This window comes from Boleophthalmus pectinirostris, unplaced genomic scaffold, assembly GCF_026225935.1.
Source record: "Boleophthalmus pectinirostris isolate CB_2022bp ecotype Guang Dong unplaced genomic scaffold, ASM2622593v1 HiC_scaffold_4, whole genome shotgun sequence".
NCBI lineage: Eukaryota > Metazoa > Chordata > Actinopteri > Gobiiformes > Gobiidae > Boleophthalmus > Boleophthalmus pectinirostris.
Window position 1 is genome coordinate 12,367,951 of NW_026571353.1, and position 25,978 is coordinate 12,393,928.

The 25,978-nt window shown below is 39.4% G+C and overlaps 1 protein-coding gene across 1 annotated transcript in view; it reads right to left on the minus strand.

Annotated features, from left to right (window-relative positions):
- Positions 1-25,079, minus strand: part of tet3 (tet methylcytosine dioxygenase 3) — a 43,182-nt gene extending 18,103 nt beyond the window's left edge. The window contains 2 exon segments of the mRNA XM_020928271.2: positions 14,380-14,439; positions 24,699-25,079. Coding sequence (XP_020783930.2) covers positions 14,380-14,439; positions 24,699-25,061 — 423 coding nt within the window. The 5' untranslated portion in view covers positions 25,062-25,079.
- Between the last annotated feature and the right edge of the window lie 899 nt (positions 25,080-25,978).

Sequence of the window (25,978 nt, forward strand, 5' to 3'; positions counted from 1 at the left end):
CAATCCAGTTAACACATACTCAAGAAATGGTAAAATATGGCTGAAGAAAATGACTTGCCAGTGCAGGAAATAAGCATATTATAATGACACAAGATCATAGTCACATCATTAAAGCTATGTTTCCCATTAACCTTTGGTCTGCAGTTGGTGGCTTTAAGAAAAATGGGACAAGTAATAGAAAACAGACATCTACACTGCAAAACCTTGTCTTTAATGTGAATATCTCACTTTGTCAAACCAGATCAGTTCCAGACATCTGCAGACCATATTGTAAAAATGTATTCCTTAGTTAGAACTCAGTATGATTTTTACTGCAATTATGACAAACTTGGCTGTCTGCTCACTACAAATCATTAAGTCCACAGGGATCTGTGAAGATATTCCAAGGACATGCACAGGAATTATTGACAGAGTTCAGTTGTAATAACATGTCCCTACTATTCAAACAGCTGAGCAAAGGAACACAATGTTGCTCTCCAGTAAACAATTAAAAGTGCAAATAATGGCCCTCATATTGGCCCAAACTAGTAAATACTGACACTTATACACTACCACTACTACTAATAATAATACGAATACTACACTGCCTTTTGAAATACTAGACAATAGATGCCCTGTTATGCAGAAAATCCTCAAAAGAACATTTCAATTGTTTGCATAGTGCAGTAGGAGTGAGCCAGCTTCCCTATAATTTGAATATTATTGAAATGAGCCTGTGAACGCTGCTAATTACAGACATCTTTTGGTTTTGGTGCCTGTATCTCAGAGGGGGTCCTTTTGCATTGGCTGTATTGGTAAGCATTTACTTGAAAAAGGAAGAAGGACAGGGTAGTCACAATGTACAATTTTAGTTTCAGAGTTATTGTAAAAACGATACATGGTAAAACTGAGAACTGATACAAGAATCCTATTAACTTCAGAAACCTGTCTGTAGAAGTCTAAACTACATTTACAACATGATTTTTCTATAAAAAATACATGATACTGTTATTTGCAGATGACATTCTGTAAATAATTGCACCCTTTGCAATTTGAGAAATGCAACTCAAATCACGATATTAATTTGATTGCAATACACTGTGCAGCCTGAAATCCCCATTAAAAAGGGGGGTGAATGAAGGGTGGTGGTGGTTGTAGTAGTAGACAGCCGGCATGCAATACGTGAGGAGCCCCATGTATGCTTGTATCAGTGGCATCAGAGGAAGGGGGGTGGGGGGGGTGGATATGAGAACTGCAGTGTTGAAACAGAGGATACTGCAACACAGCACCACCAACCATCACACAAACACTCACTATCTGTCATCTTCTAGTTCCTCTATTTCTTTTACGATTAAGTACACCTACGGAGCGGTCACATGGGTTTAAAGCGCCGGAACCAAAACACGACTTCACGCACGTTCACATTTAGCGGCAAATCTAACCTCCGCTGGTCTGAGCAATGCTAAAATCCCACTCATTTTGTCATTTGTGATCCTTTGTTAATACTACTAATGTGATTATCAACACATTTAGATATAACATTTCCTTTATATTGCAATAAACATGTCTAAGTATGTTAAAATGTATGTCTATTTAAACATTATTTACATTTAAATAAAATAGTGCAGTGCTGTATTTTAACTATTTCAAATGGTTTTAAGTCAAGCACACTGTCAAATAATCCAGTTAAGCCACAATCTGTAATAGAGGCAAACTATAATTATATAACAATTCCATAGTACCGTGAAATGAATCTTACGATCAAACTTATTAGTAATTTTTTGAGTCAACCGTTGAGCCCTGCCTATTTGATCTTGCTGAACCAGGTGGACCAGACCGGCTTCCCTTTAAACTAGATACATCAGATAATCAGCTATGACAATATCTATACAGAGGACAAACTGAACTTGAAGTTGGCAAAGACTGGGTTAAATGCAGCTCAAGTGTAGACAGCTGAACCTAAATCCCAAACACACAACAGCCCCTGTCCGGCCGCTTTGCCCTCCTTCACCCCCCACGCGTTGCCCCCTCCCCATGGCTCCCTTTGCGGCTTGTGTGACAATATAAAGCCGGTTTAAAGCTCAATGCCCCAGACATCATCATATACTTACATGATCCTAAATGTCCGGAGAGCGCAGAATACAGTAAGTCGCATGTGAAAAGCTTGCCGGTAATAGAAATCCTAGTGTAGTAGCGGTCCTCTTGTTGTCCTAGTCCTTTCTATTGCGGTTTACACATCAGATCCAGCTTGGAGATCTATGTAGTCGGAGCCAGCCAAGCGCACACCTCCCCCTCGCTATGGCACACGCGCTTTTCATTCTTTTAGCGTTTACTTCATATGCCTTTTTCCTTGCTTCTGTCTGCTCCTCCCTTCCCCGTGCGTTCAATATCCTCTTTCTTTCTCTGGACTGCTAACACATGCATTCGGCTTTTTTTTTTTTTTTTTTTTTTCGAGAGTCCACCCCCCCACCACCCTCCTATGTCTTTCTCTCTCTCCCTCTCTCTCTCCTCCCCTCGCAGTGCAGCCTCTCCCTGTGTCTCCTTTCCTCTCTCTCTCTCCCAGTGTGTGTGTGCAAAGCAAGAGGCCATTATCTGAAGCGGTGCGGGCACGTACGATGGAATGGAGGAGTGAGCTGTGAACGGTGCATAGGGGAACCAGCGCTGCAGCCGGTGAACGCAGCCTAGGAGACAGCATTGGCTAAAATTAAACATTGACAAATCCCACCTCTTGTGTTTCAACCCAAACATTCCATAAAAACCATAATCTTTTCCCATGATTTTCTGTCTTTTTAGGGGCTGGGAGAGTGACCACCACCAAGCGACTACCAGACTCCGCTAACATCAACACAGGAAGAGGAAAAAGCACTAAGGAAAAAGCAAACATCAAGTGTTTAAGACGGGTGTACGCGTCCCTTTCCCTTCCGCTAGCTTTGATGCATGTACAGGTTTAAGTGGCTGCTTTCGGAGCTGCCCTGGGCCAGTGGACAAGAATCCAACGCTGGTTAACACCGTTCTATTTCTATTTCTCCATTTTCCAATATCCTCTACAGAAAAGTGCCAAAAATGATCATTGCCTGTCTGCGCTCTGCCAACAAGATGCACGAGACAGTAATCAAGCTTTGGAGATTGAGCGTCTAGAAGCTAGGACTTAGATAACCGCGTATTTGGTGTGTATCATGATTATGTAATCGCACAATCCGTATAAAAGCATGGGAATCAACACCACGAGCAGCCGGTAGATGTGTTTTTGGTACATCTATTCCCAGTTACCCAATCATGCAGCGGTTGCTATGTACGCACATCGCTAGGAGCCACCACTTTTCACCGTTGTCATTTGTTCATCACTAGATTCATCCCATATCTGTCACTTCAGCCCTACAGTAGCGCGCGCTCCCCTTACCACCGCTTTGCCTGGGTGTCATCCTCACTAACGCAACATCATCCCTGGAAATGTGTCCTCTCTCTGGGTTCATCGGCCTTGTGTTGTGTCCTTCCGTGGAGCTTTGGTGCACCATCGTGCCAGACTTCGCTCCCGACTCCCGAGTTGAGTAATTGTATGATATTACAAGGCTAAACATCACTCTATACAGCTGGATTAGCTTGTTTTCCGTGCCCGCTGCTGCGCTTTCTGCACCTTCCGATTACACCTCTCTTGTTTTGTTTTCAGAGCCGCTTGCACATCATTGACAACAGCCTGTTTCATTACCGCAACCTATTTCAGACTGACTAAACTGCACTGGCAAAGCACATTGGTATAAATTAGATACATTCAAGTGTAAGGAGAGAGTCGATCGGAAAAAATACAACAGTGCACACGGGCCGTTTAAAGCAAGCAGAGAAAGAACCAGAGCAGTAGGTCACATGATCGAGGAGAGCCAATGGGAGCGAAGGAGGTGAGGAGTGTGTGGCTGTTGCGTAGTTGTTTCGTCATTGGCGTGTCTCCCCCACCAGGAAGCATGCCACTTGACACATGCCTGATCACTCAGCTATCACCATCCACACACTCACCAAAGGACACCGGCAAACCTGTGCTTTCCCCTTAAAATAACACAGGATGTGACTTAACCCCAACATCACATGGGCTACCAGTTCCCCTTTTTAAACAACACAACGTGCTCACTAGCGGCATGCAGTTGAGACGATTGGGGGTAAAGAGAAAAACAACGTGGATCAGGAATATATCTCAAAATGTCTCCGCTCAGCGACTTTAAAGCAGAAGTAAAGTCAAAGCGGTTATGTAAATATGAACCAAAAAATATGACATTTGAATTTTATCTGCAATTTGGTCACATGCTTACTCCACTTCAAAAATTTGTCACATACAGTTTGTTAGTCAAAAGATGTCTATTGCTATGGAATATTCAACTATTACTTACAAAAACAGACAATCGCAAAAATAGACCTAATTTGCTATTTTCAAAAAGTAGTGTACAAAATGAATCTTGTAACTTCTTCACAAAGCAATACAAAATAGTACAATTTTATAATAAAATCAAAGTAGTACCATACCTCAATTTCAAAATACAGCCTCCAGTCAAGCTATTACACTCTATGTAACTCAACAAACTGACATTAACATACATTAGAAACTGAAAACTAACTGTCACCCATTTCTTATCAGTAAAGAAGAACTGAGATGAGCGAGAAGCCACACTTACGATAAACCTGCTGTAGCCTGGCATTTGTGTGATCTCCACTCCAGATGTCAGTTATTTGGTTTAACCCATGAAATATCTGGTGTAAATGATTCTTTTGACGCCCTCTGAATCACTTCGAGTTCACTCTACTTCCATTTCAGCTATGATTTCTCGGTTTCCCAGCAGCAGCGGCAGAAGCAACAGCAGAGTTAAATGCCTGGTTTGTAGGAGTGATGAGTGACAACAGAAGTCCATCCACAGAGAGGCGTGTGTGGTGCTTTTTGCTTGGTTATGACTAAGCATTAGTCATCTGCTTCTCTATGAAAATCTCTGTTTTTTTATGGGTCGTTTACCTCAAGTAGGTCAAGAATGAATTAGCAATACTTTGATATCAAGGCTTGCATTGATGTGGTCAACCAATGGCACATATTGCTGAGTGTAGTATCATCCAAGCTTTACAGGAATACAGAAGAAAACAGATGATTAAAAGCTTCTTGTTATTAACAAAATTACTAAACTACTCAAAGAGGAAGGAAACCATATAGGAATTTTTGCATTTTTGTGATGACGGTAATTTTGCTTTGTGTAATAATTCTGCGGGCATAACACGCCCTTACTCAACAAAGGTCATAGCTTATCATAGCCCTATTATCTGTATGTATTTTAGAAACAATGAACTATATAAAATCATGCCCCAGTGCCACGCTTTTTATTGTGGCTTTAGATTTCAAAGCTGCTTTTTCGGAAATGCATGTTGAGCTGTGTAAGAATCCATATTATAGTATTTTCTGATCTATATTTCATGATTATTTATGTTTTGATTTGTTTTTATTATGATTTTAATGTATTTCTTATTCTGTAAAGCACTTTGAATTACTTTGTGTATGAATTGTGCTATACAAATAAACTTGCCTTGCCTTGCTTATTATAATGTTTCCTCATCAAAAACATACCTGGAGTTGTGTTTTGTTTCATTGTTTGTTCTGTGCATTTAACACACAAACCCTGCATATTGATGTTCTTTTCTCAAATGGAAAACACTCTGATCCACCTTGTGATGTCATGTGGTAAAACAGGAAGTGCTCCACTGTGTTCTTAAACTCCATCCACCTTCATCATCACTGAATCGTTTGTATAATTTCAGCCTTAGAATTGCCCATCTCTGCTGAACGATACGACAAAAGTTAGATCCTAACTTGAAAACTACCACTTCATGACATCACAAGGTGGAACGGAGTATTTTGAGATTCTGAGATGTAAACAGACGAATATTAGGAGCTCCTCAAACATGTGTGGATGAAACAAAACACAACTCCAGGTATGTTTTTGAGAAGGTAACAACATTCTAACGTGGCTTAAAGCTCAAGACAGTAAATTTTGTGTAATATCGGACCTTTAATGCTGGTACGTAACCGCATTTATTGACACCACAGGTAACTGTAACTGGGATTTATATTTCAGTGCAGCACTTCAGTTGTAAATACATAGATGTAAAAACAATAAAAATATTTCAAATTCTTAATGGTGCGGTTTAAGGCAGTGTACAGCTCACATGACGGGGAGCAATGCAGTCATGATATCGGTCTGGCGGCCCCTCCCCCACCCTATTCCTGTCAGCTGACCGCATGCACACAGCCCGCATCCCCCCACACCCGACCCAGAACGCCCTGCAGTCTAATGGCATCAAGGTCATCTGATATGCCTGACCGCCTTCTCCTCGTCCTCCTCCCACCTCTCACTTTCTCCCCCCTTTTCTTCCCAGATCCTAAAGCACACCCACAGAATGAGTTAGGACACTGCAGCAGACAGAGCTTTTCCAGTGAGTAGATGGGCCATAGCTACATGTGTTTCTCCTATGCGGGCCTGCACCGAGCATATGTTAGTGGTGAGCATACAGTATTGGATTGTGCGCTCAGGGTCACTGGGTTTATTGGTGGGAGGGACAAGGGGCTACAGAGATGCACTGAAAATGTGCAGTTAATTTTGAAAACTAAAGGGTAGGTTCTGTGCTAAAGGGTATGTGTTTTAAAGTTGTTTTCCACACAAATAAGTAAATCTATCTATAAAATAAATGACTTAGATGTGCAGCTGGGCATTGTCTAATCTAGTACACCACGAACAAAGGCCATGCTTGCAAAGGTTCGAGGGGCCAACAACACACAATAGTGATATGTGAGAGAAGTTTTTATGTTTATTTTTTTCAAATTAAACTTAAAATGAGTAAAAACGAGACTAGCAAATTTTTGAAAATGTGAATGTACTTGTGCAAACTGCAGTCAAAAATAGGTCTGAGGCAGCCTTTTACCTCGCCTGCACCTTCTTTTTAGTCCAAAAATGTTGTTTTATAGGGGATTTTAAGTGGCTTCATAATGGGAGAGATTTCTGGGTGCAGCATCATCTTCACCAGTCAACATCAATGCTTCTACCCAAGAAAAAGTACCACCCATTTAAACAGTGTAAACGCCATAAAACTCGCTGAGCTCTGGCTTCCTATGTGTTTCAAGTTGACAGGATTAACCAGAATGCTTTGAGTGGTTAACCCAAAGTAATTCTGTTGTTGCCTCCGGTGTCTGCATACATGTGGGTCTGTGTTGTTGGGTTTTTACTATATTCTAAGCTATTAAACTCCGCTTCAACTCGTGCTTCCATTGGTGAGTTAATTGCCATTTATTGCCACAATGCTAAAATAAAAAGTGTCTGTTTAGGTGCCAGTGTTTCCTTTGTGGATGTCTGCCCATATGTACTTAACATTTATGCATCCATCTGTCTGCGAGGAGTGACAGACTGCAGACATATTGTTCATATCCGAGTAACCACCTTGTGTTATCTCTGCACCTGTGACTAGTCCCAGCCCCTCCCTCCCTCAGTCTTCCCCCCTCCCTCCCTCACTCGCCCATGTCCGGCCCAAGACCCGGACGGTGTCAGGTTCAGGTGTTTGGGTGTCAGCAGGACATTCACAGTGTGGGATAATATTTCTCAACCAGAGGAACAGGGACATCTATAAGCACTTGAGAAGCTTATGGAGTTTATTTGCATACTGGTGGTTTCTTTATACTGGAAAGAATTCATTGCTTTGTTGGACACTAACCAAAACTATATATTTTTAGGTTGAAATTTTATAAAGGATTTACATTTTTTAAAAATAGGAAATGTCATTAGCCTCAGAGAATAACAGCCATGACTGTCATTTTACAAAAAGGGAAAGCTGTAGAAAAAAATAAACTGCCAAGTCAATAAGAAGAAATGACTGGGGAGGGTTGAGTTTTTTTGGCTGTAAAAAAGTCTCTAATTGGCCGAGGACAGCGCCGATGACACCTACGGATGTGGCAGGGTCTGGAGAGTAGAATCAGAGACAAAACTCAATTAGGTAAAAAAGGCAAGTAGGCAGTTATGCTATGAGTCCGTCATTATAAACTAAAAAGAACAGAAAAATTGTTTTCTAAACATAGGCTGGCAATATGTTACAGCTTAGAAGTTTGAAATTCTTTTTCATGTGAAAATGATTTGAGTTTAGATTTTGTTGTTTGAATAAGGACCAATAAAGGGAAATTAAATGTTATTTCAATTTAAATATGTAATTGTTTTTACATAAATATATTCATTTCCCTCAGCGAATCACTTGACTGTGTCTAAAAATAAGTTTGGTGGCTTGAGTGATTGGACATGATGAAAACTGCCCAGGGGGTGGTTAAGATCCAGGCGGGTTGGGGTCCACTGGTGTAGGGTATCACTCTGACATTCGGCACGTGCAGGTCCCCACGCACATCCCAGCTGAGGGAGAGGGGAGGCCGGACCCCCCCAAAGCAGCACTCACAAAGAAACCCTGGAGGAGGAGGAAGAGGAGGAGGAGGAGAGAGGAAAATGGAAAGGTGGTGGAGGGAGGGGGCCGAGGGTGGAGCTGCCAAAAAATAATGACGGGATGGGGAGGAGTGAGGGAGACGGCTTTGTTTTTAAAAAGCAGCTCTTTGTGACTGGGACGAAAGAAAAAGGCTTTAAATGTCAAATACATCTACAGTATTGGATATTGCAGATTTTATTTGTCTGTTTGGCTACATTTGGAATAAAAAACTGAAACTTTTTTTTTTTTTGATGAAACCACAACGTTAAAACAAAAATATGCAGAGATCTTAATTGAATAACAGTCCCATGGGGGGAATAAATATTAATTAAAAAGAAACGCTGTTAATATTGGCTTGATTTGGACTTAAATGTAACTCAAATGAATAGATTATCATATATTTCAGTCGTATAAGCGTTTTGTTACATGTTGTCAGCAGAAGACACTTTGATATTTAGAAAAGATTAAAGCTTAGTAGATAAGTGGTACATAGATCCAAATGGACATGATGTACTCCCACCTGCTTGAGCAATCGGAGCCTTGTGCTTGTTCACATCAGATAAGCCTTTATAAAACCTATATTAGTTAATACAGTGTCAGTGACTTATACAAAGGGTCTGATTTAAAGAGAGAAGAACAAACACTGCCCTGCCTGCACAGTGGCTCCGTGCCAGCCTTGTTTCTCTCTGGACTCGGGCTAAGATTAGCTTCCCATATGTTCAAGTCAGGCGTAGCCGGTCTTAAAGGGCCAGTGCGCCTCGATTCGCTTCACTGTACAATCTAGATGGATAAGGTCATGTATTTGAAATCAGACAGCATTGTATGTGTGTGTATGAGGACTTCACTACACAAATTATGTTCTGAAATGAGTTGTGGTTGAAAGCATATTATTGTCTCCCTTATATAATAGGGTGGAATCAAACAGAATCCAATATGAATACGTTGTTATATGAGCTGAAGTGAAGACTGCACTGCAAAGTTAACTTGAACATGAAGTTAACATGCTTTAAAATAAAAACAATTCACAGATAAAACTTCTATCTTCTGTATTGTGTTATGTATTTGTTATTATTATTATTATCTGTATACTTTTTGTGGACATATAATGCACTGTACAATATTTTGCCAACAACAAAACTTGCTTAAGTGACACTATTTGGCTGGACTATGGTAAGAAGAAATTACCTGAAGACATATTATCATTCCAGTCATAGTAAATGTGGTTTTATAATTACTAGGTACTAGATATGAATTCTCCTCCTCCCATGCATGCTTGTATGTTTAAACAAAGTGATAATAAAAGGCCACACAGCTGTTATACTGCGTTACATAAAACCTGGCTGGATGGGTTAGACCAGGATCCAGGACCGCTCAGACCGGTGCACACAGAGTTAAAAGGCCAGAGCAACAGCTGACGGCTCCTCCCCGCCACACACTCGCCATTCATTTTTTATTAACTGCGGCACCGAGCGCACACAGCCTCGCAGGGCTCAAATGCAGACATCATTGCATCATTATTGGCCACGGGCTTAACGCACACACAAGCGAGTTTCAGATCTCATCGGGTTTCATTTTAATCAACATAAGTAGAAGGTTTAATGCAATCCTTATCGAATAGTATAAAATAGTGCAAGTTGTAATTCATGATACAACTGATTTTGGTTTTTAGTTTGGTTCTGTTGTAGTCCTGGTCTAGTCCAGGTTCAGTCCCAATGTTAATGTATGAGCAAGTGTGAATGCACCCTTAAACTATGTGAAAGTTGTACTATTAAAGGTGGGGCTCTGATAGTTGCTTGTCTCCATGCATGAGTTTACTTTGCCTGGAATGTCACTAATATTACATTTAACATTATTTTCACTACAGGTGTTTCCACTGCTCAGAAATTCCTTGAAAAACATGCATCATCACTGTATCCTCATATCCATAGATCTGACCTGTAACTTGTCCTACTAGCATCACCTTCTTGTTCATGAGGATAGATTAGTGCTATGATGATACTGTGGAACATTCTAACCAAAGCAATACCAGAAAAGTCACATAGTACGTCTTTAAATTTACACATTAATTTGAAGTCTTGTACAGTTGGACTTTACATTGCAACTTTAGGGTTAGTTTTCTAGGTTAGCAGTATTTATGTCTCAAAAGTTGAACAATACATTTGACATTTTGGTCTACATTGATCTACAAACCAGCAGGGGAGTTATGAAAATGTCAGACAGCCAAAATACACTGTACACACACTGCACTGTAATTGAGTCTTGGCTGGGTAGGCTATATGATTGAAAGGGTAAGTGGGGACATATTGCAAAATGACATACCACATTTTCCATATTTGAACTATTAAAGCACTATACAGTAAACCACAGTCATGGTTTTGTGCTGACAGAATGGAAACCTTATAGAAATTCACTGAAGCCTTGAGTTTTTTCACAGAGATGATGTCAAAGACTCCACTTCCTGTGCTATAGTATGTGCCAAACCACTCAGTCACTACACACACTTATGCAGGCGTAGTGCCGGCTACAGTCATGTGATCTGTTTTTCAAGCTCCTAGAAGGTCTTCAACTTCACAAGAATACTAGTATGATTCATTTCCTTGAACTTGGACACTTCTGAGATAAATAAAGGACAGATTTGAATAAAACATATGGAAATGGTACTTGCTTTCCATTAGAAATACATATAATTATACCTTATTGTTATTTTTGCTACTTATTTTGAATTTATTATTACCATTTACAGTTTTGCTCTTTGTTATTATAATATATTGTGAGCTACTAAATAATTTCCCTTGTGGATCAATAAAGTTCTACTAATTCTTTTAATTGTTAACTTTCTTTGAATTATTGTTCACTCACACAAAAAAATCCATATTTCTAGAAAAAAACATCTTAATAAACTTCCAATCTGTAATATGAAGTAACATTATACTAATTATTGTGTATTAATGTAATAATGTTAAAGACAAGGATTGAACTGAGTCATTGGTTTCAGATTGCAGGTGCGAAATGTAGAACTTCTAAAAAAAGTGATAGAAATTTCTTGGGCATTTCGGAAATAACACTACAAATTACTGTACTCTTTGACATGTGGTTTGCAGATATATATGCTAGTCTCAGATGTCGGACTCGAGCTAAAATTAAACCATGATGTCATCAGAAACTCAATGTTGCCACGGAAACTAGGTCAGTGTTAACCCTTTGCGTTCGCAGTCGGGGATTCCACCTTAAGCTAAATATATTATTAACAATTGCTTCATTTCCAATCACGCATCTTTCTAATCTTCAAATAATCAATGTTTTTTTTCAAAACCTACACACACACACACACACACACACTGCTCAGTTCTGTGAAAGATAAAGAGGTGTTTTGAAAGGAAATCCTGTAGCCTATACGAAGGAGAAAATATCACGCTTGTGTGGTGCGTGTCTTTTGTGAGCTGTGGTGACTTTGGTTTAACTTCCTCAACTTTGAAAAGACTTCATAAATGCCAAATGACAAAACTTCACTCTTTCGATAACATGTCTATCTATAGTGAATCTTGTAAACTTAACTACTATTATTATTTGTAGCCTACTGTATACTGTTTATATTTAGGTCACAGATTTCTATATTAATGAAATGAGATCCAAAAATTCATATAGTGACAATATACTTTATATACTTTCTACAGTCAGTATGGTTATCACTGCATATCTCCATCCAGTTAAAGATTATCTACTGTATTTTATGGGCAACATTAAAGGGCCCATATTACAATATTTTCTGATCTATGTTATAATGTTGTTTCCTCATCACAAACATACCCAGAGTTGCATTGTATTTCATTCACACATGTTAAACACACAAACCCTGCATATTTCTCTCAAACAGAAAACACTTGATTCCACCTCGTGATGTCATGTGGCAATACAAGAAGTGCTCCACTGTGTTTTTAAACCAGAAAAATTACCTATACCTAGATTATTGGACTTGTTGAAGCAATTTATCTTTTCTATTAAAAACTGTTCTACTCAAGGTAAACGGTCTGAATGAACACAATTCATTTATTTATTTATTTTTTCCCCTTCAGTTTATTCAGAACGAGCTCAAGGCAAAGCTCTCTATTTAGTCGGCCTCTTTAGCCCAGTTTATCAGTTCAGTGTCACAACATCTTATTTGCTCACTAAAAACCTTGCCGCGCAGACTTCCTTTCCACATAAACACAAGCACGTGGCCCGACTCGGAAAGCTGTGAAAGGAGCAGCTCAGATTGACGCAAGCTAGACACAAGTACTACTACTACTATTACGACTTCTACTATTATTGCTACTACTACAACAATCACACATATGTGTGACCTACTGACGTATTGCTTCGTTTGCATAAAAATACAAGCATGTGGTCAATCCGGTAAGATGTGAAAGGAGCAGCCCAAATCGAGAGATTACTACTTCTACTGTTGCCTCTACTACTATTACTACTACTGCTACTACTACTACAATCAAGACATTTATGTGATCGGCTAACTTACTGCTACCTTTGCATAGACCTAAGCACGTGCCACGTCCCGGAAAGATGTGACAGATTGAGAGATTGATACACAGTACAGATCACTATAACTACTACTACTACTACTACTACTACTATTACTACTACCAGTACTACTACAATCAAGACATTTATGTGATCCACTAACTTACTGCTACCTTTGCATAAACACAAGCACGTGCCCCGTCTCAGTAAAATGTGACAGATTGAGAGGTTGACGGTAGCTACAGAGTAACTACTACTACTAGTATTACTACCACTACTACTACTACTACTAATAATAATAATACTTTTACAGCGGCGCGTACAATCAGACAGAGATGTACGCATGCGTGACCCACTAACTTTTACTCCCTTTACCTCATGTGAACCAAGCGGATCAGGGACTGCCCCGCGCTCCTCCTCCCCTCGCCAGGCTCGCTCTACAGCACCAATCAGCAGAAAGAGTGGGGTGATTTAAACAACTACATCACCAATTCGCTACAACTCGTGTGCCGGTGGAGGAAAGGAAAAGAAACAGATCGAATGCATGTGTGAAAGCAGTGCGACTAGAAAAGCTGGGTTTGTGGAGAGTTTGAGCGGGGACAGTTTGAGCGGGGATATCGCGGTTACATAAGAGGGTTCAGAGCTGGCGGGTGAGAAAATATTGAAATGTCATTAAAGTCATGCTACCGGTTTGTCACAATTCAAACAGAGGCGTTGGCATGATGGAAGAGAAAACAATGGAAATGCATACAAACAAACCTGCAGCTAAATCTCGTTTTAAGAGAAATTACCAAATGAAATTGAAAAGCAGTGCAAAATACGGCTATAATTTACCTACCAAAGATGACACCATAGAAAGTCATAACAAAGAAAACTGGGACAGCAAAAACTGACAAATCATAGGCACAATGGTCAATATTTTTACTATCAACAACAAAACTAGCAATGTAAGCACGTGATAATAAAGGGACGTTACTGAAACTGAAATTCATACAACCACAATAAACAGATGTTAGAAACAAGTATGAATGATATTCAGAGTGAAACAATTGGTAACCCACTACACTGGTGTAATAAAAGACAATCCCCATAGAATTAAAGAGTATATAGCAGTAGTGCAGTTGTAGTATACAGTATTGCCAAGTCATTACACACTATCAAAGCAACAAGTACTGTATGGACTATATACCAAGACAAGATTTGAGAACCTAAGGAGAAATTATAGACGCTACACCCTGATTATTACTAATACTACAAAACATTTTAAGACATTAAATCAAAGGTTTCACTACAGCTAAAATAACATCATAAAATAAACTAAATTCACAACATCAAGTCAATGGAGTAATATTTTAGATGTAATAAAATATACACTCTAGTTACGTATTATCATTTTATCTTTTATCTTACCTCTTCTGTCAGATGAGAGTCCCCCCAGCCGACTGCACCGGCCTCTTCGGGATAGTCCACCTTTGCAGCAGTTCAATGGAGGAGGAGGTGAGCAGGACATAATGTAAGAAGAGAGAGAGAAGGGAGGGAGAGGGGAAGAATAACAATCAATGAAAATAATGCGACAAGAGCCAATTCAGAACGCACTACCAGCTACGACAGGGCAACTCAAAGTCAAATCTGTAAGTGACATTCTGAATATTGTAAATTGAACAGTTTTGATCATCGGTAGAAATTGAAGCAGCGTTTTGTTTAGTAAGCCGGCACTTCCCTCTGCTGATAGGAGGGAGAATTAGACGAGAACTTGAAAGAGCAAAGATTCACTCACGCTACGATAAATTATGTAATATGATTCTCCTGACCTGGTTTCTACGGTGACATTGGATGTATCAAAAATCAAAGCATTTCAGATAGGGACACAATGCCCTCCTTTACTTCCTCGCCGGCAGTCTCAGTGTTCAATGTGTTTTGTCTTATCCCCCTCACCTCCTCCCCTTTTTATTCTTATCTCTGTGTCCCGCCAACCTCATCTCACCCCATCCCTCCTAAAATAGTCTTGAAATATTTACCGCGCGTTCTTGTGGGCTGCCTTGGTTGGTAGTTCAGTCAGCGTTAGCCAAATCCCCATCAGAAAAGTGCCGGTTCTCTCCCCTGTATCGCCTCTCCGCTATTCCGTCAAAACGTAACGCTCAGTAGTAGCCAGTCCTCCTCTCTTGTCTGCACTCCAGCGGCAGCCCATTCAGGAAGCCATCTTGTGTTTTTAATCGGGTTTTACACTAGTACTAGTACTCACGTCCCCCCCTCTTTCTCTCTCTCTCCCTGTCTCTCCCTCTTTCTGTGTCACTCGCCCCTCTGCTCTTCACTTGTCTACCACACACGTTCAACCGAGTCTAGCCTTCTCTCTCTCTCTTCCTCTTCTGTGTATTGTGTTTTGCATGTGTGTGTATGTGCGTGCGCGTGTGTGTGAGAGAGAGAGACCCAAGCGCTACCCCTCCCCCCGCTGGCTCTTTAAACATACATGTGCTACATACACACACACGAGAAGAGACGTCACGCTACAAAGGCGCGGCGTGAGCCAATCGGAGCGCTCGCCGGGCTCTGCTGCTAGGGCGAATTTCAAGGAGAGCGACTGAGGACGTAGAAAATATAGCTGTGTACGAGTTCTTTAAAAAGCCTTGGATGGAGGGATAGCCTTGTTGACAGAATGGATTTGGTGTGCGGGAGTGTTTGTGCGTACACAGAGACGAGGTTGGACAAGAGAATCGTTTTGCTTGGAGGGGGATGGGTGGTCGCCATGGCTGTCAATTATCTCCTCCAACTCGCCTTCCCTAAACAATGCCTCTGGTATGTGGTATCACTGTGCACCATCTGTGTGCGGCTCTCTGCAAAAACTGGACTGGACTGCACAGTTCCACAAAGCACACACACACACACACACACACATGCATACAGAGGGAGGTAGTGAAAGGAGACAAATGACAAGCAGAAAAAGGAGGGTTTACACAGCAATGAGAAGCACGTGCTGAGTCAAAGCTAGGCAGGGCAAGAAGTAGATGTTGATTGTGCAGAATTCTAAATCAATACATGATTCGATTAGTGATTTGAAAACAGAAGATTAACACGTAAAAGCGACTAATAAGGCGGAATGAAAAAGTGTACTAAAAACAGTCAACGCTCGGTTCCAAATTACATGTCATTTCCCCAAACGCATCAGAAAAGCATCGCCAACGCTAATTTCCAAACCAAAAATTTCTCTTCGCAACCTCCGCCTTCTTCTTATAACGACAAATCTGTGGATCGGAGGAGCGAAAAAAGGAGCTGCTAAATTGGAAAGCACCATTATCGCCAGCCCGTTGAGGAAGTGAGCGAAAGTTCACACAGCCCCGGTGAAGCAAAGGAGAAGGCTGGATTCGAAAATGAGACGAGACTGTGGAAGAAAGAGGGAATCGAAAATAGACTGGCTCAAATGTGTGTGTGCGTGCGTGTGTGTGTGTGTGTGTGTGTGTGTGGGGGGGGAAAGCAGTGACACAGCGTTTTGTGGTGTCGTACGCTAAAGGAAATCCCCAGTCCTGACGTCATGAGGACACGTGCACGGGTATGTTTATGTCCTAAGCAGCAGAGGGGCTTGGGAGGACGGTCAAACCAACCCCGCTGAGCTACAGGTGCATGGGAGAAGTCAAAACTGACACGCGTTGCTCAATGTAAAGTCGTAATGAAGACAGGAGAGAAAGAATCGTACGTAACAGCGCTACCGTAGATGTAGCCGACGTTTTAAAGGCACAGAGATGCGGAAAGCACAAAATAAGGAGAAATATGGAGTCAACTCAGGTCAACTTTGGTCGGATTGGAAAAGGGAAGCCATAATGCTGTAAAATAAGAAAATTAAGACGTCAAATTGAATTCACAGGACTAAAAATGACCACTTATTCGCACCGTAAATAAGCGATCACCGTCATTTCAGGCTGAAGTCAAAGCAGATGTAGGTCAGGGACGTGCAGTTGGTTATGTCACACAGTTTAGTCAGAGTCGTACTGGATATAATGAGTAGAGATGGTTAGTGTACACTCAAACCACACTATTGTTTAAATTCCTGGAAAATCAGGGTTTATGGGTTTAAGAGTTTATGCTGGATCTGTAAAATAATCTCTGCTTGTCATTTTATGCATTATTCATCATAGTATAAGTGTTTTTTTGTTGTTGTTTTTTACATTTTGACATGCCAAGGTATTTTGTAGAAATGAAAAGTAATTTTTTGGGGCATTTTAAGATTTGTTTACATACACACAAAGCAAATGAGATCCAATATGGCAGCAGGCAGCATTTTTGTCACATGACTGGTGAAGATTCTTACATTATGGATTTTCAAGTCTGCTTGATTGATACATTTAACACAAAACTTATTCTTTACACATTACAAACCTGCAAGATATACTTAACATCTAATTAAATGTAATATTAAAGGTGCATTGTGTAACTTTTCTGGTCGAGGGTCTGTCCAAATGCTTTTCTTCATGGAGATGTTATTGCTTTGTCTGGAATGTTTTACAGGACCAAGGTACAGGTCACATCTGCGGAGGGGCAATCCAGCAACCCAGCAACCCATCACAGTCAGAATGTTTTTCAAGGTATTTCTAGTTTCAAGTTCCTCCGCTCAAATTCATTTCTCTCCAGTGACTAGGTCAGGAATCGAAATACACTTAGACGGTTTGCAAGAAGCCCGGAATTTGTAGGCCACGCACCGACCAATCAGCAAAGAGCTGTGAAGTCCCTTTTGTAGTACAGCACAACAGTAAACAAAGTGGTCTAGATGGATGTAGACGAAGCCATACATTCTGTGTTGGCAACGATTCTTGAGATCGAGGACTTAAAGCCGGAACAAAGAGAATATTTGGTGAATCAAGGGGAAAGACGGTATTGCCCTTCTTCCTATGGGATTTGGGAAAAGCTTAATATACCAGTTACATCATGACCAAATAGCAGCAACTGGTTAAATTAAAAAAGTACCCACCTACTGTCGAGCGAACGAATCCTAATGCAGTTTCCATGAAGTGAAACCGGCTGATGAATCAGGCTAAGGTGATGGACCCCCAACCACAAAGTTACATAGTGCACCTTAGATAATGACTAGATTATAGATAATGTTTTGAAGCCTCTAACATAGCCTACTATTGTAAATGTTACTTTAATTCATGTCACCATAAATCTGTGTGTCTATGTGACATTCATTTCAAAAGATACACATTTAAAGCTTTGCAAGTCTCATGTTAATGCACTATAGTATTTTATTTACGTCATCATTTTGTAACATGGGACAAATGTTTCCTTGTATCCACGGCAACAGTGTGAGATACAGGATGTGGTCTCCAGGCAGTAAAGCCCTGAGCAGCAGCAGACACATGAGGTCACACTGTAGGAGGTTTGTGCAAAAGGGAGGGGAGGGGGGGTTTATTGATTGACTGCGACTTCGTTAAGATCTGCACGTACTACACCAGGTCTAACTAATCTACACCCATTGTCAAGGCAACAGTCTGGTATTTGCAAAGCTGAGATAAATGGTGAATTCTTCGACAGCATAACTATGGATAATGATGATAGGCAGGTATGTGTTTTTGTATGGGCTTGTGAATTATTAGTAATCATTGCACTGAAAGCATTTAGGAAACATACAGAAATTACAATAAGAATGCAATGTTCGTTTATCATTAGGGCATTTTCAAATAGCTTGCTTAGCTTGCAATTACGCTGTGGGAGACAGACTCACTGCAAGAAGCATACAAATTTATGATCTACACATGTTGAACCTTATAATTATTGGTTAGGGATCGACAGATTTGCCATATGAATCTAACGGATTAAAGCCTTGTGACAATGACAGTTTTGGGGTTGGATAATGGCACCACTTTTTGAAGTTAAGTGCAAGCTTTTGTTTCATGTGGATAGGCTCAGTAATTATAGAGATATTAACCATAAATCTCACAATTGAACAGCAAATCTACAACAGCATTCTGAACTGTCCTCCAGCTTCATTTGAAGCTATAGGGATTCTAGAAAGATATACATGACATGAACACAACACATTGCATTTAATTACTTTACAATAAACATAATGCAATTCAAGCTATGCATCATTCATATCTCTAGTTGCTAGGAGAATGATGCATAGCATGAATTGCTTTACAGTAAACACAATATAATTCAAGCTATGCGTCATTCTCATAGCAACTAGGGATGCACTGATTCAGCTGTTTTAGTTGCAATAAAGATATTGATACTTTGGCCTATTCCCAAAGTATCGAGGGACAGAAACATGCCTTTTCATGCCTTGTTTCTGTAAAAAAAACACATTTAACTTATTACGCAAGAGAGCCAATTGTGGTATGTATAAGCATGGTACAATATTCAAATGTTTTGCATGCACATTCAATAAAGTTTTTTTCAGTTTTTTCTTTTGCACAATTATCATGGTTAAATGAAATGCGATTAATGATAATATCATGATAATAATTAAAGTTGTTGCTGACAGTCAAAAATGTTATGCATACAATTAATAATACTTTTAATATTATGAATATGCTCCATATTTAAACAACTGTTATAGAGTTCTACTTATGCTATAAGTGAAAACAACAATGATTTAGAAGAAAACATCAAGGATGAATAGCTTTATTCAGCACATTCTGGTGATAAAATTGCGAGTATCTGTGTTTATTGTCCCATCCCTGTGTATGTAACCATCCTACAGTACCTACTGCACAGTTTTGTATGAATAAATGTTCAAAACATTATGAGATGTTCTGGGACAAAAATCAGTCTGTAAATAGTCTTCTTACATCCAATTACAGGCTCAACCAGGATACTGAACAGATATCATGGAACCAATACCTGATCCAGTATCAGTATCGACGACTCTCTAATAGCAGATTAAGCAGCCTCACCGTGCCCTAACATTAACCTTGTATACTGCAAAGTGTTCATAACCTGAGTTGAATAATACCAGAGTTCATTACGAGGTCAGAGGATGTACAAAGCGTTGATTGTAAAACGCATTTAGCCCAAAACAACAGATGTCATCAGCTACACGTGCGCCCCCTTCAGGCCATTGTACAGGTTTGAATGATGGGACGTGGGACTTTATAGCAGGGCACCAAAACATAGGGTGAGTAATTATATGTTAGGACCCTTATGATACTGAGCTCTTTCAGTGTTTGTGGTTAAACAAAAACCCCCACATGAGACAAATTGTAAGTACTAAGATCGGTACTGCTTAAAACTATGGGCATATGCTGTATCTCTCTAATAGCTACTGTATACACATTACAAAATAAATCAACAATGTAAATTGGTCTTGAAGTCGTGAACTGCTGCACACTATTACCATACAGAAAGTATAAGAAATTACAAATCTCTTTCAAAGAGATAAAGATTTAGATTGCAGATTTTTTTTCCCTATTTAATAAGCAACTGTATACCTAGAAAACAATTTGTGTTCTTTACTGACCCCTGGTGGCTGCAACCTAAACTTGAACGCCATACATGTATTTTTTTAGTTATTAGTTAGATCAAAATTAGATGAGTGCAAGACAATTTTTATCAAGTTTTGTGCATTAGAACAAATATGTATCTACTAGTAAATCTAAATATGTTTAAATGTAATATGTATGTAAACTGCGATTAATAATTTGGTCATTTAAAGGTGCACTGTGTAACATTTTGGTTGGGGGTCTGTCACCTGCTTGTTTCTATGGATATGCCATTGCTCTGCCTGAAATATTCCACACTATGACACTAAACAGCTTTGTCTTACATTTATCCATAGCTCAAAAATACCTAGAAAAACAGACATTCTGACTGTGAGCTGGGTTGTCTCTCCACAGATCTGACCTGTAACTTGGTCTGTTTTGGTCTCCATGAAGATAGAAAGGTTTAATACCATACTGTGAAACATTCCAGACAAAGCAATAACATCTCCATGGAGACAAGCATTTCATAGACAACCAGAAAAGTTACACAATGCACCTTTAAGATAATGGAACTTGCAATAATTTCACAATTCACCACTGTGTGAGAATCCCGCTTTACTCTCACAACTGGACAACATCTCCATGACTTCCACCTGTCTCAATGATACATAATGCAGTATTGTTAGCATTGTTTTGCTGTCTGAAATGAAGGATTAGCCAATGTCCACTCTTTGCCCAGGCTTCATGTATTTCCGACTCCTGGTCTGTACACAGCTTAGTGACCACCCCGCTGCTATATCTTTCTCGTGCACCTCCTCCACCCATCCCCCGCTCTTTAAACCCCGATGCACGTGCGCTACTAGACGCACACTAAAGTCTAAAAACATGCCTCTCTCTCCCTCTCTCTCTCCTCCTTCTTTTCTCCTCCGATACGCCCACTCCCCTGTAACCTCACACACACACAAAATAGCCCAGGGTCAACCCCCACTCCTCAATCAAAGCTGGGAAGGTCAAAGGTCATAGCACAGGCAACTAGAAGAATTCTTTACTGCTGCTGTTTAGTGGTGCTTCCAGCCACCCAGCCGTGCAAATACACCGTCCAGTCAGAAAAAGAGCTTAAAAACAATATAAAGGGGCTAGAGCACATCTTAGTGACACCTGCAGCCAGTATAACCAGTCCGTACTCAGCTCTCACACAAACGTATGTCTTTTAAGATGGATGAACTTCAAGAAAAGAACTACTGTTTCAACTCATTTATGCTCTCTGCTCACAAAATTCTTTTAGCACAGCAGAAAACTACAAATATTTATGTTTAAATTTGGAATTTTTAGGTAACAAAAGTGGGATTCAAAACACCATAAGGGTATTATCTGAAGCTATTGTGGGATGAAAATTTGTTCCGCAAAATGTTATTGCAATCAACAAACATACAACGCCCTCGTGTATTTTAAGATTGCAAAAGAAGAGCTGAAACACTTTACTATTCATACTATACTTTGTTGCATATTTGTATTTAACTTCAATAGCTATGCAGTATTTTTGAATATTTGTATCTACACTGGCATGTTTACAAGTAACAATTAATTCAATTTACTAAAAACACAAAAAATACTGCATAAAAAATACATAATGAAATTAAATGTGGTTGATACTGTGCTCTGCTGTGTCAGTGATAGCACTGTATTATGAAAAGGACCCAACTGATGTGGATTTTTTTTTGTGGCCAATATGATACAGAAGTTCGAGGTGCTGATAGCTGATATAAAAGCTGATATATTTAGTGATGTAAAAATTCACTATAAATCTTCAATTGATTATAAAACTTAGGTCTAGCTCTACTTGTTTACTTGTTTACTTGTGCTCATAGTGGTAATTAATTGTAAGTAAATACAGATCATTCACACCTCTATTCACAGCTCATTTATGAAGAAAGAATGAAAAGTAGATTCAAAAGACACATTTGTAACATTCACCGCTTATACAGGCACCTCTCAGATCACAAGTCTTCACAAATAAGTGTCCTTTCAATCCTGACTCAAAACGATCGTCTGTAGAAATAATATAATCCAGCATGTTGACAGCTGCTGCGTGTGTAAACAAGGGTACATGAGTAACGTGACTCTGGGTGCGTTCAGGGGCAGTACAGCGTCACGCACACAGACAAATGACTCCGCAGATAAATATGGATGCGGCGCCACATATTAGGACATTTATCTTTTATAAATTGGATTAAATGAACATAATATAGAGAGACTAAACTTTATAACAAGGTATAACATGCCCACGTGGATTATCAGCCCATATCAGCAAGATTTAGGCCGATAGCCGATATGTCTCCATGTGTCCATATCAGCTGATAATATCAGCCACCTGATATATTGGTCGGGCCCTAATTATGAACCATGTATTGTGTGTTGAATTACGTCATGAAGTATCCTGTGATCTCAAGGTCTACTTTCTACTAGGGATGTAACCATAACCAAAATATCATGATATCGTATTGTCAAAATCTCACAATAATATCGTGGACCATCACAATATATCGATATATTACAAGTCTCTTTGCTTAAATGAACAGTTATGGTGCAGCAATAGCTAAAAAAACAGAAAGAACTACATAGACCATGACCCTTTGCTCTGTTTCAGTGCATACTACAAGAAGAAATAACCATTCTAAGCACTTTTAAATCTTAGTTTTCAGGATTAAGTCTTGTCAAGGCATTTTAAGAGGAAAAAGTAGCATATTCACAGTTTTGTTAGCCTCTGTATCAAGAAAATATCATACAGAGAGATTTGAACATCGTTACTTCCCTACCTTCCACTAAGTTCAGCTGTTCTAATACAAGGATGTCTTTATTATTATGATATTAAACATATAACAAGTGTCAATTTTGCATGGATGCCAGATATAAACTATGAACAACAACACCATACAATAGTTTGATTTATTTGAGCTAAAACTGGAGAGGCTAGGTCGTTGTCAGTATTTAACTGTACCTATCAATGCTGTTTTACATCCCTATAGTCTACAGTAACTACGGAGTGTCAGGGGATTATTGTACACTAAACCTTAAACACTTATGACCATTCCCACTAAACTGCGCCAGAGGAAAAACGAGTCCAAACATGATGCACAAGGAATCTGAGGAGAGGAAGCAGGGCCTTTAACTTTGTAGCTGCTCTAGACTCCAAAAGCAGGATGTTTGAGTGAACCTTTAACAATGTCAATCAACAACAATGATGAGACAATGAATAGAACAGCAAATAAGTGATAACATTGTTCGTATAGTATGTCAAGAAGTCTTTGTGTGTATCATAGATGGTAAATATACAATTTCCCTAAACTTTAAGAGCTCTTTTTGTAATTTAGTCAATTACTTCACTGTTAGTGGCTCAATTCAATCAAAGGGGATCAATTCAAATTAAGTTATAAGTTTGTCACAATTGCAACTACTACTGGAAGTACCGGCTTACAGTTTAGTGATTACATTTACACATTTTTGGAAATCTTAAAACTGCACTGTGTAACTCATTTGTTGTTGGAGGAGGATCTACCACCTACTGGAATGCTCTGTGGTATGGCATTAAATATATCCATCGCCATAGAGACAAGTAGCTGATGCCACCAAGCCAAGTTAAAGGTCAGATCTGTGGAGAGATGACCCTGCTCACAGTACAGTACACTTGCATGTTTTTCTAGGTATGTTTAGAAAAGAAAAGCATGTAATTGTATATAGATAGACAAGCTTAATGCTATATTGTGAAACATTCCAGACAGCATAGTGCCATCTCCATGGTGACAAGCAGGAGGCAGACGCATCAGAAAAGTTACATAGTGCACCCTTGAAGAAGTCAAAACAAAGATAAACGTAAAGGTCATATATTACACAAAAATTGACTCTTGTGTGCATCAAAAAGAGACTTGGAGTTGCATTTTGTTTCATTCACATGTTTGGGTAATCCTTTATTATTATGTCTACATTTCCAAAGCTCAAACTGCTCTGTTACACCTTGTGACGTCATGAAGTGGTATTTTTTAACTTAAATTGTGTAGAGATAGGCAGTTCCTGGTCAGAAATCATCTAAATTTTTGGAGTGAAGGTGTATGGAGTTTAAAAACAGTGGAGCACTTTTTGTATTGTCACATGACATCACAAGGTGAGACAGGGTACTTTTGGTTTGAGAAGAACTCAACCGAAATACACAGGATTTGTAAAACATGTGTCAAAGAAACAAAACAAGCCCAGATATGTTTTTGATGAGGAAACAACATTATACCATAATCAGAAAATAGTGTAATATTGGACCTTTAAACTCACCTCCCAGTCAGTGCGTTTCTTCTTGAGCTCGTCACACTTGCGCAGTTTGCAGATCTGTTTTCCTGTCTTTCTGTTGAGGCAGTTTGCACAGGTCCCACAGTTAGTTTTGAGCAGACAGGGGCCACAAACTCCACATTTCTTCCTTCTTTTCTTTTGGCCATCAGACACATCAAAAGAAGAGTCAAATACAGGCAAAGAGTACAGGCCAGCTTGTTGGTGTTCAGTTTCAATAAACTTGCTGAGAGGAGATGTAGTGTCTATGGAAGGTATCCGCATGTGAACAGAGTTTATCTCCTCCGTGTCAAGGGAGAATTCATATATATCTTTTTGAGGCGGCCCTGGACCAGTTCTTGGTTTGGACATTGTTGCTTTTATTGATTAAATTGTTTTAAAAAATGTTTTAAAATGCTAAAAATGCCAACTTTTTATTTACATATCAAGGTTTATCAGTAAAAAAGACAAATTGCATCTTGTATAACCTACTCAGATCTTGTCAATAGCTTTCGAACACCACCATATCGTTTTTAAAATGTAAACAAGTTTATTTTGTGTTCTTGGTCAAATGGGCTGCTGGGGAGCGATGGGGAGGTAACACTGAGACCAAAGTCCATTTTTCACTGCTCCTCTGACGGATGGCTGCAGGTCCACCCAAGTGTCGACAGGGCCTGGGAACTGAAGCCAATGTATGCCCAACGTCAATGATATCTGTAAACAAAAGAGACCAAAATGTGGTGAGAGAATGCTTTTGTTAGTTCCACTGCACCATTGGCATTTACAAACAAGTTAGTACAAGGAATTAAAGTGTTATGTAGGTGAATCAATATGCAAATATGACTTAGTTTTGAGAAGTGGACATTTGGTGTTATCATCTTTTGTCCCTGACAAATTCCTACAATATGTGGCTCTAAATTTGCTCTTGATTTAGTAGGTTATTTTTATATATTGACTTTAAATTCATTTGTTCAAAAAATCAAATTAAATATTCCTACATGAAATGGCTACTATCACATTCTCCTTATTAATTTTCAAACACATGCCAGCAAGCGAGCATTTTCCTCAAAGTGGACAAAATCACAATGTAGGTAAAAAACACACACAAAAAAAAAGACATAAAGGAATAAATGAAAATGAGAACGCAACCAGAATGCTCTTTGTGCCAATTCCAAGTCTTGGAATTATGTAGAAAATGGAGGAGGGTATTGTATTGTGTAAGGAGCAGTGACCAGGATAAAAACCTAGGCCTAATTGTATGCAAATGACTGCATGCACCAATGCAATAA